General features: G+C 42.9%; 1 protein-coding gene across 6 annotated transcripts in view; it reads left to right on the top strand.

Moving 5' to 3' along the window:
- Nucleotides 1-17291, top strand: part of cskl (c-src tyrosine kinase-like) — an 80904-nt gene that overhangs the window by 54550 nt on the left and 9063 nt on the right. For all 6 annotated transcript variants that reach the window (XM_088641497.1, XM_088641498.1, XM_088641501.1 and 3 more), the window contains 3 exons: nucleotides 2704-2817; nucleotides 3695-3807; nucleotides 12660-12879. In XM_088641497.1, coding sequence (XP_088497623.1) covers nucleotides 2704-2817; nucleotides 3695-3807; nucleotides 12660-12879 — 447 coding nt within the window. The remainder of the gene's footprint in view (nucleotides 1-2703; nucleotides 2818-3694; nucleotides 3808-12659; nucleotides 12880-17291) is intronic.

The following is a 17291-nucleotide window of genomic DNA, read 5'->3' as shown; positions in this document are numbered from 1 at the left end:
ATTGGCTACCACATGAGTTAGAGAGGCTGAACTGACTGTTCACTCATTCATCATAATCAGCCACACAACTACTCTTTGCTCTGTATATCTCGGTGTTTGGAGTCCATTCCTGATAAATCCCTTCTGCACCTGTCTGACCTCATGGCTCAGAAGTACAGCAGTAATAGATTTGCTTCATTGTACTTAACATCTGCCTCATGTGAACCACTTTCCCCAGCCAGCTATACATAGAGTAAATTGTTGTCCTCAACAATTTGAAGGAATTGTGTCAGTTCGACTAAGACTGGAAATGCACCCCAGATTTTTGTGAGCATTGACAGTCTCCCTGTGTGGCCAACTACCTTCTGGAAAGAACGCGCCTGCAGTCTTGCTGTATGATTTAGTCTCATTTTCTCGCACAAAGACAAGCAAAACAGGAGACTCATTCCTTCTGTAGACTGGTGCTGTAGTTACTGAACCGCTGGAGTTTAGTCAGTCTGAAAGTGTGGAAGAATCCAGACAGCAGCACACAGCTGTGAGTGACTCCTTTTATCAGGGATCAGGGCTGCTGGAGTGTCTGACAGACCATCAATGCAGCACTTGTTCTGTTCTCTCCTTGAAGCTGGCCTGGGTGACTGGCCTTAGTCCTTTAACTGTAGCCAGTCCTGCCTCAATTGAGTTGGTGTACAGGGCCTCTTTGTGCTCCGCTATGCATTAAGTCTGGGGCTGCCTGGGGAATTAATACAGCCAGTGGAAAACCGGAGGTTCGAGTACGACTGGTCCTTTTCATAAAGAATGACACTTTCTTTCTCGCTCTGGGAAGACCAGAAGGGCCGACTGTATAAAACAGAAAGCGGGTCTCTTTCACCGTGGTAATGTCAGTGGCAGGAGTTTCAACAGTTAACCAACATTTTATCAAATTTGAAATCTGAAATGAGCAATTGATGTCCTTTGTTTTACAAAGGGTGTGTGGAGTATCATTTCAGGAAACAGAGACCCTCACAGCAGGCGAGGAGTTACTCTTTCAGTTTGTAGCACTGTCAGGTTAATCTGAAAGCTGAAGTTGATCGTTGAACAACCCAAAGTTGAATCAATATTAAGCAATTATTGCATTTGTTCAACTGCCATCCCCGTAATCTACAATAAAACATCTGCTTTAAGCACTTATATTATGTCTGAAGTTATAAAAAATAATTTTGCTGCAGAATGTGCGGAAGAATATGAATGTAAAAAGGGGGAAATAACCAACAAGAGCATTTACTGGAGCAGTTAAATTCTAGAAATGTCAAAATTCTCATTTTCAGTTGCAGTGTGGTGGAAAGAGTGATCTGTTAACTTCTTCATGATGATTCCCTGGGCTGATTACATTTTAGGTTTATTATTCATGATAGATAATTCTGCTTAGTTGCCCTGTGTACTACAGTCACGTGCTGTCCACTGAGGATAACTGTCATCTCGCATATGGTGCAGAATTTCACTTACTATCATAGCTATGTAAATGCATTCAACCACCCTATAAGACACAAGTTTATTTTAAGCACTGCCAGGTGGAAGTGAAACAGAGAGACAATAGCATATAGACCAGTATCACTGTTCTTGTTTCTCCCTTTCTCGCTACACGTACATATAGCTTGTCTGAAGTGTTCTTTTCTATGTATATTTATAAGTGACACAGTTGTCATCATTAGCCTTTCCCAGACTGTATTTGTCATCATGCATTAGTATTGATTTTGTAGTGGAATAGGCTCACAGTGATCTTCATCTAAATTAATGACCATGGCAATGCGGTATAATAATTGCAGTTCCACTGCATGACCACTGTTAGCAGATTTCCTTACTGACATTCTCAGGGACACACAGGTAAGGAACTGGCACGAGATGTCTTAGATCTGCCCTGAGTGGACTCTTCTGTGCAGACAGGTTGTCACATGCAACAGATTATCAGTTTGATCTTGAGGCTGTTCCCACCCCAGCACACACCTAGAAAAGCTTATTTATGAGAAATGTTTTGCAGCCCTTTCAACCACTTGTCATTAGAATATAAGAAATGTTTTTGCTCAGAGCAGTTCACTCAGCTGCTCAAGTGAGACCATTTGTGTGTAGAGTGCAATTCTGTCACACCATCAACCTTTGAACCCACTGTGTTAGCTTCCTCAGTATGCTGGAGTAATTTGCTCATGCGGTAGTAATTCTTTGCATGAAAACGTTCTACTACTGGTACAAAATTAGCCCTTTGCAGACCTCTGTTTCTGTTCTCTTAATCTGCTCTCTGAAGTTCCTCAATTTGTTGTGTGATTGAAATTCAACTGTACTCCCGGGCTGAACTTCTTTAGACATTAATGAGTTTATCAGGGTGTTCGTTTGACGTGAGTGAGAGTTGGATCAGTGTGTGACTGAGTAGCCACTCCTGCCAACACATCCCTTTTTATTGGTGACCACAGTGGGCCAACCTGCCTACCCGTCCAGGCTCAGCTGCTCCATGCATGCAGGCTGTGTTTCGAGTCCTGTGGTCTGTTTGGTTTCTTCTGTAGCCCCTGTGAACCTCAGCCTAAGGTTTTTTTTTCTTCATGCAGTTAGACCAGGCTGTATTAAAGTGAAAGCTCCTAAAATTAAAAATTAAACATGGAAAAAAATGGAAAACACTGTTCTTTACATGTGTACCATTTCCACTGTGCCTGAGTGATTGCCTGCAACTTTTTGTTCTTTGTTCCCTTGCATTTTCAGACAGTATGGCCGTCTGGCACAGAGTGCATAGCCAAGTACAACTTCCAGGGGACAACAGAGCAGGACCTGCCCTTCAGCAAAGGAGATGTCTTAACCATCATTGGAGTAACCAAGGTAACCTTGAGCCGTGTCACTGTATGTACTGCTAAACTGTGACCTTCTTTGCCAACGCCTGCTTGAAGCGCACAACAATGTATCCTTTCATTAAAAAAATTATAGAAATACAGCTCAACACATATTTGTAACACTGAAAACACTTGTTTTTTAATAGCGCTCATGCTGTATATCCATGGTATGTATAATATAAACATGCACTGTTTAAATTGACTGTTCTCTTCCTTTCTGAGATGCATGTGAAGAGCTGTAGTTCAGTGCATGTTTTAATGACATGATTTTCCCCCACTTTAAGAGTATGATTAAGCAATAGAAACTCGGGAAGCTGGTGTTCATGTTGTTCTGTGAGCGAGAATGGTAATTCTGGCCTAGTGGGCACTATGAATTTAACAGCCCAGTGTGGCAGGGTGACCTGAAGGAGACACACTGTCACTGTCACTGTCACCTGCTTCCTGTTCAAGTCTCTTCAGAGTTTCAGGTTTTTGTGAAATGCACAGTTCTCTCTGTTGGTGTTCTGAATCATTTATTGAATATTAATATTTTCAATTTTAATCACAAACATTCCCCTCTTTCCCTTACCAGATGGTAATTTGGTAAGCAAAGTGATGTCTCCTCTGGCACTAGAGATCAGGAGGTCTGTGTTGAGCTGCTGTCTCACTGTGCGTAGCGCTGAGGGAAAGTGAGGTATCCTCCACCTATGAAATGCCCTCTGTCATTGCGGTTTCTTGCAAGGTAAAGGGCAGGTGATGTGTTGAAGAGTGACCCATGTGTGAGAGTTTCTTTTCTTTGCTTTAGGGTTTATCATTCTCTGGCTCATCAGCCTCCTTGCGGTTTTCTCTTTTTGTGTGTCACATCATAATTCTCTGCTGTCTTTCAGGATCCAAACTGGTACAAAGCAAAGAACAACATGGGGAGAGAAGGTACCATCCCGGCTAACTATGTCCAAAAAAGGGAAGGAGTTAAATCAGGAGGCAAACTCAGCCTAATGCCGTGAGTACAGCTCAGTCCTGGACTCAGCCCTGAAGTCTGTGTCATGCTGTTGAGTTCTAGTGGAGCCTGTGACTTTATAATAATAATAAACTTTATTTTATAAAAATAGGTGGCTTTAAAGGTGGCTTCTCAAAGCGCTTTACAGGATGACAATAACAATAAATAAGAAGACTACAACAATAAATAAGAAGACTTCACAAAATAGGACACAATTATAATTACAACAATACAACAGTAACAATAGAGGAGACCGTGGAAGGTGGTACTAAGAAGAGCAGAGGGGTGAAGAATGGAACCAGTTCAGTAAAGGCTTTTCTGAAGAAGAAGGTTTTGAGTCTGGATTTGAAGGAGTTTAGAGAAAGTGACTCTCGGATATCCTTGGGCGAAGAGTTCCAGAGCTTGGGGGCATAGCAGGAGAAGGCCCTGTCACCCATACAATGTAGACGGGCTTGGGGGACAGTAAGGAGGGCAGAATTTGAAGAGCGGAGGTTGCGAGGTGGGGAATAGGGCGATAAAAGTTCAGACAGGTATTGAGGTGCCAAGCCATATAAAGCCTTATAGAACAATAACTTTTAAAAAGTTATTGTTCTTTGACTTGGAAATAGCATGGTTGATTGCACTGACAATAAGAGTGCAGTAACCATATCTTTTTTCTACATAACGTTTACAGCAGAGATACTCTCTGGGGAGTTTGAGTTCTGTACATGAAACTGAAGCCTTGTGACTAATGTGAACTTATTCAAGCTTTCTGCTCTGTGTCTGACATAAAACAGACAATTCGTGAACCACAATTCAATCTGGGATAGAGTTGTACATATGAGTATAAGACAGGTTATGAATGCAGCCCTTCTTGGTCTTTGTTTGGGGCTCTCAGCTCATCAGTTTCAGTCCTGCGTTAGGCTCATTATTGGCACAATGGTAGCTTAGTGCCCAGGCAGTGCCCCTGAAGTGTCAAGACTCTTGTCGAAAAGCATGCATTACAGTTGTGTTGGTTAGTAAATAGGTAGTAAAGGTTGGGGTAAATAGCACAGTGAACATGTGCGGATATACTCCTCTGGCTCTGGCCCAGCAAAGTCGGCTGCTGCCCCAACATCCTGTGTGTCTGAGGTGGGTATCCTTCTCTGAAGTGTTAATGAAGCTTGAAATGTGAGCAGATTGGGATGGCAGGCTCACTCGAACTGGCAGAACTATCCTTACATCTTCTGTTTTCTGTAGTTAATGTTTTTCAAGATTGTCACTTTTCCAAGGTTATTGCATCCTCCCAGTTTACTCATTCAATTATTTGAATTTAAAAGTTTTAACTGGAGCAGGTAAGTGCAGTCATGCAGAGCAGCTGTTCCTTGATGAAGGGGAGTTATTCGGACATGGGAAGGGCACCAAGCTGTGCCTCTTCATCCTGACTTCATTGAGTTTTTTCTTTGAGTCAATATATTGTTAAGAGACTGGGAACTAGTTTCAGTATTTCCAATAAGAAAGATTCAGATGTAGTTATTGAATTAACTATAAAAACAAAAAGTGGATATTTAATGCATATTATATGAAATATTTATTTTCATGAGAATGTATCATTACTTAAAACAGTGTTACATTAAATGGCGCATGTAATATGATATATTGCATGGAACAATCAATGGCAATTTTTTAAAAGGCAGAGTCAACAGCGGTATAAAAGGGTATAACATCCACTGTGAAGTGTGGGAGTGGATCAATATAATCGCAGGTCTGCATCACAGTGAAGGGAGTCAGGGCACCGGCCATAAAACTGGGGGTATCCAGATAGCTAAGCTCGGGGATGGGTCTCTCAAGGCTGGGATCCATCCTTCAACATGGCTATGTGCAGACAAAATGTTGAGTGCTTATGCAGAATGCAATGAGGCTGATGGACTTATAAAGGTCTCTTGGCCTGTACAAAAGCCTGATAGGAACGTCAGAGGCTTTGTGCAATTTCGTTGAATAATGGAAAATGTTTCAGGGTATTTAGAACACCCTTGAGTGCTGAATAAGAACAAAAAAACAAGATGTAACAAATACAGATTAACTGAACATTAAACACATATACAAAGACAAAAGTCCTGTAATAACTGGCTATGAATGCATTATACAGTACATTGTACATGTGTTTAATGGTATGTGCTTAACATAATTTTCCTGTACCTTTAGAAACCAGCAAAGATCAATTCTGAACTGTTACAAGTTCTGTTAGGTTACTCTTTTATTCATTTCATTAGCTTGGAGCATACAGTTTTAATATTCATGCCAAGTCTCCTTCCATTTCCACTAGCAGCCCTAGGCTGATGGAAGACACACAGATGCAATATGTGACAATATTAACAACAAATTGTTCCTCCAAACACAGAAAACTAATAGTGCATATAATAACAGGAAGCTAAGTGTCATGAGAAAGTGCCTCCCAGCCCTCAGGAGACAATTCAGCTGATGTAGGTTGACAGCTCATTGAACTGACCATCTCAGACAGGATTTTTTTGAAGGTTTTAGACAGTCCAGCGTACATATCAAAAATCAAAATACAATTGATTAACATCTAATCAGGTGCTGCATGTTACCACACACCTGAAGCACATTACTACATTCTTACCATTGTAATTTAAATGTTTTTTTTCGAGTCATTAGAGAGAATTTAAAAAGCTTTACAATTCTTTGTGACTGAATTTTTTAACCGTAGACCATGAACACAGGAACAGTAAAACAGAACAACAGCCCTTCCTTCTCCTGGCCTCCTTCTCCAGACCCAGCTTTTACACTTCCATACGAAAGAGCTGCGCGTCTGAAATGTGTGAGAGTGAGAGTCACAGCATCAGCATGTAGAATCTGCTGTTCCATGGGAATAGTGGTAATATCTCCTTTTTGGAGTTGTGTAAAGTGCTAATATCCTGACTTAAATGGTCTTTTTTCCACTGAGCGAGCAGGCGGCAAGCTGCTCCCCAGAGAGAGTGAAGGCCACAGCTGTCCGCAGGCCAGTGCCCCGAGCAGTGCTGTTGCAGCTTCCTCCTCACCAGCGGCTCTGTTATTTCTGACTTGGAAATAAGAAGCAAGGCCTGCGAAGGCTGACAGATGCAGAGGAACCGACAGGTTTCCAATACTATATCCTTGTTAGAACTTCCTAAAAGTGCTCTAAATAGCTCTCTCTGGAATGTGAAAAAAATACACTTCCCTTTATTAAATACAAAGGAATGCCAGAACACCACGCAGCAGTAGATAGGAAGGCAAAGAATTCAAATCTTGGTTTAAATAAAACTGTAATTTCTCAGGTTATTCTAAGCTTTAATGAGGAAGTCCCTATGAATATGACTTTTGTGTTTGCTGCAATAAGTCCTCATCTTCGGATTTTCCGCGATATTTGAGTTTGGTTATCTGTATGGTGAGAAATGATGTGAAAGGCTAACTGAGAAATTAGGCTCTTTGAGAACAAGGAGAGTGCTAAGTGAGGGTGAAATCTGAAGAAGCCTCTATAATGTAGCTCTCTTCAGTTGTGGGAGGAGTGGGCAATATTTGGATCAAACCACTAAGGCCAGCAGTTCAAGGATAAGACAAAACAAACTGAGGAAACCTAAGGAAATAAATAAAGGTCAGTTGGAAACAGGGCATGTTTATCACTCTGTGTCTATAGCCCCAGATCGTTATAGACCCCTTTAAAACAGTGTGTTGTAGTGCTTCAGCTACGTGCTCCCAGCACTTGTGCGGTCTAGTGTGGGCAGCAGAAACAAGAGCTCGTTCAGGGAAGCGGATCAGACGGAGCGCTGGGGTGCCCTGTGCTTCTGCCATGAACTGGGCCTCTTGTCCACTGAGACATGAGACAGAGCCACCTGGGTTCCTTTAAATACAAAAGAAATCCCAGGTGAGTATAGTGAACACTGCAGGAGCACTAATAAGGTTCCTGCCAATAGCTGCTGTAGTGAGCATCCTCTTTATATGTGTTGGCACGTCTGTGCAGCCACGACTCATTTGCATGGATGACGTCTTACAATGAGGTACAGCATTCGATCATAACAGCCATCTTTTTTTTTTTTTGATTCCATGTTAAATGTCTTAGCACAAGCCAGACCATGACTGGCTGAACTTTGATCGATTTTATCTGTTTTGCAGCGGAAAATCACTTTGGATCTAAATATGTTTAGTTAGCAAAAACTGTAAAAGCTCATAGTATTTACATGGTCAAGCTAAGGTCCTTATAGGTCTTTATAAACACTAAGTATATTTCTTGTGAGTTTGTATCCTCTAGTACTTCTAGATAGTGGAGTATTATAATGAAGCTTTTCTGTGCTAATTAAAGTTCCTGTATGTGCTCACACAAATCTATCACATTGAGAAACCCTAGATTTGGCATCTTTTATCAACTTCAAGTTTTAGCGGTGTTGGTGACTACTGAGCGACGTTCTGTACATAACGCATCTATATATCCATTTGGATTTAAAGCAGAGTTTGTAAATGAGTTGGGTCCTCTCGTGGACTGTTTTATTGTACAGCTTTCAGCACATCAGTACTGTATTTTACCAGCTGCCTGTCAAAGTACTAATGTCATTTGCTCAGTACAGCTCTCCTATTAAGTTGACAGCAGCATTGAAAATGTACAGGACCTGTGGTGGGCTGGTGGTGCCGGGCCGGAGCCGCTCAAGGGCTCGGCTCGGCTGGGCTGTCCCTGCAGTGGCAGACAGTGCCCTTGAGGGGCACGAATATCTGCTGAACATAACTGTGAATGATCTATGAAAAGGGTGGGGAGCCCCCAGTCCTGAGCGCAGAAATCCGATCAGCCTGCCTCATGCTGGACGTTCTGATTTGTACACCAGTCCCACTCGCGGGCAGTGTGCAAGGGGGTTTGTCCTGAGTTTCGCTGTCTGACGCCACTCGCTGGCCACCCACCGGCCTCTGCGACACCTGTGCTTCAAGCACCTATAGGTGGGATTTTTTTTGTGCATAAAGTCTGTGTTGTGCAAAACTTCTTGGTTAATAACTTCTGAATTTTGTGAGATTTTCTGATAAAGTGATGCAAAACATAGTGCTACTATAGTAGAAAGGTATTCTGTAACGGTACTAAGTAGGGAATTGTTCAATTGTTGTATAACAGTATTTTCTGTTAATAAAAACAGTACCGGGGTCCCCATTTAATGTCCGTGGTGGAGACCGTAACATGGGAATGCTAAGCGAAATTATGTTAAGAGGTGGAAATATTTTCCATCAGAAATAATGAGCTAATGGGCACTGAGAGGATGTCAATATTCCCAGAGGATGTTAAATTCTACATATTTCTCCAAAGGAATCGATATATTTCAACAGAAAAAGGGACAAGGACATGACGACATAAGTCTGCAATAGTGTACATTCACGTTTTGTGTGTGGAAACCGAATGATTACAGTAATGACCCATTAAGTTAAGCACTTAAATGGAATTTAACCTTGTTTGAAATGTTTTAGAAACACTGTGAATTTAAAAATTAACATAGAGAGAGAGAGAGAGCTTGTATATGAGAGAGATTGCACGAGAGAAATAGTGATCTTATGTGTCTGTGAGTGATGAACATTTTAATACATAATACACATTGTAAGATTAAATTTAAAATTGTACTTTTAAAGCATAGTGTATTGCATGAAGATGAAAGCAACACTGCAAAATACTTTAAAATTAAATGTATGTACAGTATAATACTAGGGTTACATTAGTGTACATACATTTAATACTTGATAGAGTGAATGTATTATAAGGCATCTAGTGTCGTAGTCTGCCTGTGCTTCTTGACTTTTCGCTTTGCGTCTAGAGGACCTAAAGTCCTAGAAGAGGACTTTACGCCTAGAAGAGGCGTAAAAATAATCAAACATACAGCTATAAAATAATAATAGCTATAATGTAATCATTTGTAATAATGTAATCACTTTATTATTTGCCATTTCTTATGCTCTGGAAGGTTTTTGGGGTGGGAGTTCATGTCTTTTAGACAGGGGAATTTTTACATCCACAGTCTCTAAAAGTCAGTGGCATAAAAGCAAAGTGACATTCAGCGGGGAATTCCTATACTAAATTAACCAAAAGTTGATATTCTACTTAAGCAACCAAGACAGTACCGTATGAAGAGGTTCCTATTCCAGAAAACCGCTCCTCATGAAGCGCTGTGTTGTCAGCTGTCCACCGGATAAGATCACTTTATTAGCCCTATACAATTTCTTGCATTAGGAATTTGTCTTTTCACATACCCCAGCTTGCTCTCCATGAGACACAGAGACAGGGAGAGAAGCTGGGGGTCAGAGCGCAGGGTCAGGCATTTATACAGCACCCCTGGAGCAGTTGGGGTTAAGGGCCTTGCTCAGGGGCCCAACGGAGTAGGATTCCTCTGCCGGCCACGAGATTTGAACCAGCAACCTTCCAGACACAGGCGCAGATCCTTAGCCACAGAGCCACCACTCCACCCCAAAAGGGAACAGGAGCACCCCAAATGGGACTTGAACGCACAATCGCTGGCTTAGGAGGCTAGTGCGTTATCCGTTAGGCCACCAGGCACCACCTCTGGCACCACTGTGACGTCCAGCGCTGAAGCATTCAGTTCTCTGCCCTGCCTCAGTCGCACATCTCGCAGATTAAAGAGCATTAAAGAGCTAGGAGGAGGGAAAACCTAACTAATCTAATCAACTCAAGCCCCTCTAAGCCGCTTAAACACAGACTGAAGTCCTAATGTGAAAGGAGTAGGAGAAGGAAAAACATTACAGGGAATGCAATTATTGTGTGATTACAACTTGACAGAAATAGACTCTGATCTCATTGTTTTGGGGCATTCCAACTGACATTCACGGTGCTGACTGAGATTGTGGAGAGGAAAGAGCACAAAAGAGGGCAAAGAGCTCAAGGCCCTACATTTCCACAGTCTTTGGCCAACACTCATCTTCTCAAAACCTTCTTTAATTTGTTTAAATGTTCAGCATGCTATCGCTGTACTACAGATAAATTGAAAGTCAAAGGTCTACAAAGGTCTTTTAAAGTTGTATAATTTAACTTGTTAAATTTAAATTGTGCACCTTAACTTCTTTAAAATTCTGTTTAACAGCCCTTCTTGGCTACATTCAGCCACAGTCTTTTTTCCTTCACTTCTTTCATGAGAATCTTTTACAGAGCCACCTAAGAGACTCTGTTCCTTACTGGAGGTCCCAGTCCACATTGCCAGGAGCACTCATGTGGCGGCGTAAAACAGCCTTAGTTTTGCCTTGGTGAGGTCTGATAACAATGTCAAAGTGAAAGAAAGGTCACGAAGGCAGGAAACCAATCAGCCTGTCCTGGGAACTCATCATCCCTGTCGTGAAAGAGAACGTGTGAGCAGCTGTCTCCAGGCAGACACCGCCCTCTGTAAGGAGAAGTGCTTCCTGTTCTCAGTGAGATTCATTTCTGTTTGAGCTCTTGTTTATGAATCTGCAGCGAGTCCTTTAGATGGATTTCGTCAATATGTTTTAGAATAGTTCTGTCCTGCAGTGCACTGGCCTCCAGTCCGGGCTGCGGTCTTCCCTTGTGCCCCTTGTTTCTGGCTCCAGGTTGTCATGACCTGTGCTTGATTTCCTGTCGCTTCCGTTCAGATTGTTTTTTTTCCCCGAAAAAGACAAATGCTCCGTGAAGAAAGCAGCCATCCGTAAGAAAGGCTTGCACATGGGCGGGCAGGAAGTGGCAGAGGGGAAGTATGACAGTGGGGCACAGGTTTCTGTTTTAGTGCTATGCTTCACTGCACATGTTCTAATCTGTACTGAGCCAGCTGAGCTTTTAAAGAGAGAGGGCTTAGACCACACCGGTCTTCTAGAACTTGTCATATGTTAGAAGAAGTGACTGGTAAAAGCAGAATGTATAAAATCATGACTATTATTACTATTATTTCAATTTTGGTTGAAAAACAGAAAGACATTGCAGCCCTTAAGGTACGTTGCTAGTTACAGACATTAGTGTTGGCGTTATAAATCATTAATCCCTTCATTCATACTCGACTGCTTCACTCAGGCTGATCCTGAATTATTTAAGAGCCCACAGCAGCAATATCGATAGAGCACTTAACAGTCCATGAAGTGGGCGGAGTGCTGGTGGGCTCTGACAAACTGAAACACTGCCTGTCCCCATTTCCTCCGCTCTGCCCAACAGGACCTCATGTCTCTCGATCTGCCGGGTTCACAGAGCGGCGGGGCTTCATTTACCCAGTCAGTGTCCGAGCAAAGTGCGGCAAGGCCTGCGCTCTATTATAGCTTTATCAGAGAAGTGGAGAGAAGTCTAAAATAGCACTTTGTACCACCTGTGGGCAAGTTAGAGCTAGAGCTTCTTCAGACAAACGTTCTTTGTGCGGGGCATTCTAAATGTATTTTTCTGTTATTGTAAATGTTTTCTTGCTAAGTCATAACAGAGGTAAGGGAGCTATAAATGTTGGGGAATTTTGTTGGGTTTTTTTGGATCTCTTGAATCTATTAATGTTGCTCATTTTTATTTCGTTTTTGCTCTAACCCGTAGTGCCTGATCATCTGGGATCATGGCTGTGGTGGATCTGTGCTCTGTGCTCTCTCCCTGGCCTGGGAGCCTGTCTCTGTGCTCTGTGCTCTCTCCCTGGCCTGGGAGCCTGTCTCTGTGCTCTGTGCTCTCTCCCTGGCCTGGGAGCCTGTCTCTGTGCTCTGTGCTCTCTCCCTGGCCTGGGAGCCTGTCTCTGTGCTCTGTGCTCTCTCCTCTCTCCCTGGCCTGGGAGCATGGCTCTGTGCTCTGTGCTCTCTCCTCTCTCCCTGGCCTGGGAGCATGGCTCTGTGCTCTGTGCTCTGTGCTCTGTGCTCTGTGCTCTGTGCTCTGTGCTCTGTGCTCTGTGCTCACCACGGCTGTGCTCTCTCCCTGGCAGCTGGTTCCATGGGAAGATCACCCGAGAGCAGGCGGAGCGGCTCCTCTACCCTCCTGAGACGGGCCTGTTCCTCGTGCGGGAGAGCACCAACTACCCCGGAGACTACACCCTGTGCGTGAGCTGCGAGGGCAAGGTGGAGCACTACCGCATCATCTACCACAACGGCAAGCTGACCATCGATGAGGAGGAGTACTTCGAGAACCTCATGCAGCTTGTGGAGGTGAGGAGGGCAGCACCGTGCAGGCGTGACCACTCTGCCTGTCCAGCAGGCCTGCTGGCTGTATCTTTGTACTGTGACAGTGCACAAAAGCTTTAAGTGTTAAATATATCTCAGTATTCTGCTTTTTTTTCCCTCTTCTGTGAAACTGAGTCCTGGACTTTCTCCAAATATTTTAGTTTTGGTCACAGTTAAATGCTACTAGAAAGTCTGGTAGGGCTCCCAGTTTGGAGGAATCCTAAAGACATTTAATTACGATGAAGTATGTTTGGGAACTAGAACAGGAGAGCACTTACTGAGGAGAGGAGGCCTTTCGGCCCATCTAGTCTGGTAGTTAGTAGTTACTTGATCCAAGGACCCCATCCAGCTATTTCTTGAAAGAAACCAAGATATTGGCTTCAATAACATGACTGGGCAGCTATAAAACCATTAAGAGTACCATATTAAATTTTTTCATCACGCAGAACTTATTTAAGGGAAGAAACATTGGTCTAATTCCAACAACTTTCAACGTAAGAAGATGGATCTTCATCAACTATTAAAAAGCAGCGATGCGTGTCTACAGCTTTTTCCAGAAGCGTAGTGCCACTGTTGTTGTTTAGGTGCCATTGTGGTAGAAGAAGTGTTGGCTGGAGCTGCGGAGGCTGTGTTTTTCTAATGACTTGAGTTCTGGCTGTGCAAGAGACGTTGGCGCTCTGCCTATTCTTGCTTCCCTGCACTGTTTGGAGTGGGTGGAGCTCGGGAGGCAAAGAGAACAGAAAAATTGGCGTCAAGTTCAATCTTTTACACTCTTAACACCTCAAGAAACACATGACCGTAGTCTGCCACAGCCTTGCTAATCCTGATACTTAGCTAAAATTAGCCCGTGTCTATATGCAGACAGCCCAGAATCACATTTCATCAACACCGCGCGCTTTTGATTAATTCCCTCTCTAACCATGTGCACACACGAGAAGGCAAAAACATGACCTGTATGACAACAGAGCACAGGGCTTAAAATCAGATTGAGTAGAAAATCTGAGAAAATCACTCTCATTCTTTGTAGTCAGGTCTGGCTGTTGTGCTACAGCGATGCCGCGTGGTCCCCGAATCCCAGCTGCCGCCCTGTGGCAGTGCCCAGCCCAGAGGCAGCCTCTGTGGCACAACTGCATGGCTTTCTGACCCACCCTTTCATTGTATTGGTATGAAGAGAAGCAGTTGCTCAGCAGCTGGACTGTTATGAACAGGAATAGGGAAAGCTGTGGTGAAATGGCATATTGCCATTGACTCACACTAGAGGTGCGCAGAGCTTGCAGGAAGTGCCCCTGTGTGTGCGCTTTGTGTGCCTCCAGCAGCCCCGTGTGTGTAGAGAAGCAAAGAGTCATTTCCATACAGTACAGTAACTGAGGGGGAGATGCATGTAAATATCACAGTTTATATGCAAACACTATTCACAACAGGGGTGCATTATCATGTATTAATGTTTAATGATTAATTTGTGTTCCTAAAGCTCAGTGAAAGCAACAATGAATAACAGAAACCTTGTTATATCTGACATGTGAACACAGAACATTATACCGTATTGTCTTTGGTTTATTTTATATAAAAGCCAGTTTAAATGAAATCATATACATCTCCTTCATTGTGACAAGTACCTGGTTACACTGATGTTACACTTAAGTTCAGTATTTACTTTGGATACCTTTAGCTTTATGAATAAGGTGGAAAAATAGTTTTTGCCTGCTGTGCGTTGTCGTTGTGTCCCGTAGAGTAATTCTGCTCTTTTGCTGTTCTGTACACTTAAACAAAAATAATGACACATTTTCACAATATGAGAACAAGTCATGTCATTTTAACGGTGTTAGTGAAAAGATTGTCCAGTTTACGTGACTGAACGAACTGACTTCATTTACACTCTTCTGCTTCTTGGAGCTTTCACAGTCCTGATTCTGCAGGTGGTGTGAAGATAGGAGTGGTTCTCGATATGGGACCGGGGCCCTCCTCTCTTCTTCAGTGTCATTGTGGCTGGGCTGACATTTTAGTGGAATAGCTACATGATTCCCTCTGCTGTGGAGCAGATTGCAGTCTGAGAGCAGAGCTGGGGAAATGGGTCTTGTGCTGCAGTGTTGCAGGCTGGGCTGCACTGTGGACAGCTGTGGTTGCAGCAGAAGCATGGCTGAATGAGCACGCTGGTCTTCAGGCCCCGATGCCCTCCTTCTCCAGGGTCCCTGTGCTCTCTGCTCAGAGTGCATCATCCACGTTTAACAGTGATCAGATTACATTTCTTCATAAGCTATTGAAAGGTGTAGTTTTCACCGGTTGAGCACTGCAATATTTCTGGTTTCACTTCTCACGCCTCGCGGTTCACATTTTGGTTTGGCATGAATGGGGCGACACAAGAACATTCCAGATCACTTGTTGTTCTAGTGTACACCTGTTACACGGCCTGGAGTAATTACTGACTTGGTTTTCTCCAACACACAGTGATCTGCAGGAAGAGGAACCAGTACAGTCTTAATTGTTAAACACCTTATGATTCTTATTGTATTCTTACTTTCCCTTCAGAAATAAATGATTTTAAGATTAAAGCTTGTGTTTTTCTATAGCTGCCTTACAACTCAATACTTGTAAAATGATTAACTTCTTCATGTAATTGTTTAAATATTTTTATGCTGCTTGGTTGCCCTGCAAAGTCTTGGAATTCTTGAATTCCTGGAATTTTTTGGTCTTGGTTTGATCAGTACTGCAGGCTAATGAGCACAGATGTGCTGAAATGAGAACCTGTGGTGATCTGACAGAACACAATACACTGAGTGCAATAGAGTCAGACCCTTCAGCATCCTGTAGCTTGGCTTTGTGTCTCATCTGTGTCAGGCTCTACGTGTTCATGCAGATGGCTTACATGTATACCATGGGCACATCTTTATTACAATGTCACACAGTTAGTTTGGGTGTGCAACAATGCCTAGCATGTCTTATTGTCAAATAGCAAAGCTCCATGTGATTCTTTTTGTTTTGAAGTTCCAGAGTGACAAAATAGTCATGAAATTGTATCTCAGGACCAGGGTGTGTGGGTTTATTGTCTGCGTGGACCATGATCTGGTCAGTGTGCCTGATCTTTGCTTGCACCTTGGTTTAATTTCATTTAGGGCTCTTATAACATATACTGTATGCAGACTTAGGGCTTTAAATTTGCACTGGTTCTTATATGTTAAAAATAAAGAATTCCATAAGTCCCTTTTTTTTAGAAGAGTTGTACAGTAGCTTACACTTGTTCAGAGGGTGTATTTAGAGTAGTATTTTAAAATGCAGATATAGAATGAGGAAGGCTTTCATCTGTGATGATAAGAACGATGTTACATTCTTTGAAATTAGGTTTTAATGAAGGTTGATCTAAGTCCCTGGGGCGGGATGTGAGGCAGGAGTCAGAAACCAGTGTAAGTCCATGGGTGAATTCCTGAGGCTGCTCCTGAGCTCCGATTGTCCCGTTGAAACCAGACTGGTAGCGCGGAGCCTTCAACTGCTGTGAGGTCCGAGCAGCGACCCAGCTCCCGCGCAGCTGCAGAACCGGGAGAACAGGATCTTGTCAGTAGGCTGCTCTCGCTTTCTCCAGGCACCATATCAATTGAAAGAAATATGTCTGGTTAGTGGGCTACTGCAAAATTCTATATCGACCCTTAGAGTCACTGTTTGTTTCATTGCATTCCTGAATGCACCTGCACTTTATTTCCTTGTTTCCTTGTTTTATTTGTGAGCTATCCGTATTTGTTGGTGGTGTTGTTTTTGCTGTGTCTTTGCAGATTTTGATTCCTAGGATCCCAATTACTTAGTTTCTTTGATCTGTATGATTGAGATACTTATCATTGATTTGGTCATTTTCCCTGGCTAGAATATCATTTTGTAGCTTGATGGCCAGGATTGTGTGATACTGTAATTGAGGACCTGACTCACTGCTTCTGTTCATTCAGTGGGACTGTTCTAAACTTTTTCTGGACCTTCACAAAGTGCAATCCTGAACTACTTTGAATTTGAATTTTGTGCTTCCCTCTGCTGGGTTAAATAGGTACTGCAACGCTAATCTGTCACGGCCTCTTATTTCAAGAATCATATTGTAATCAAAGCATAAGGGTGACAAGCGAGGGGAGGTCATTCAGCCCATCTGACCAGTTTAGTCGTTTTAGTAGTGGGTAGCTTATTGATCCAATGATTTCATCCAGCCATTTCTTGTAGGAAGCCAAAGCCCCATGGGAAAACATGGAAAACACATTATTCGATCTTAATAAAAAGGGAGAAGCTGCTTCTCAAGAGAGAACCACTCTCCCACAAGATGGATGAGGAATGGGGTCAGCTTACTGGAGTAGATCAGTGTTCCTGTGTGATAGGAAATAAACAAAAGCTTTATTTTATACTGTGCTGCCATTCTTGTACACCTGAGG

Source organism: Lepisosteus platostomus, chromosome 7 (assembly GCF_059453375.1).
Source record: "Lepisosteus platostomus isolate fLepPlt1 chromosome 7, fLepPlt1.hap1, whole genome shotgun sequence".
NCBI classification, from domain to species: Eukaryota; Metazoa; Chordata; class Actinopteri; order Semionotiformes; family Lepisosteidae; genus Lepisosteus; species Lepisosteus platostomus.
The sequence above is the reverse complement of the archived record's forward strand: the minus strand, read 5'-3'. Positions and strand labels throughout refer to the sequence as shown.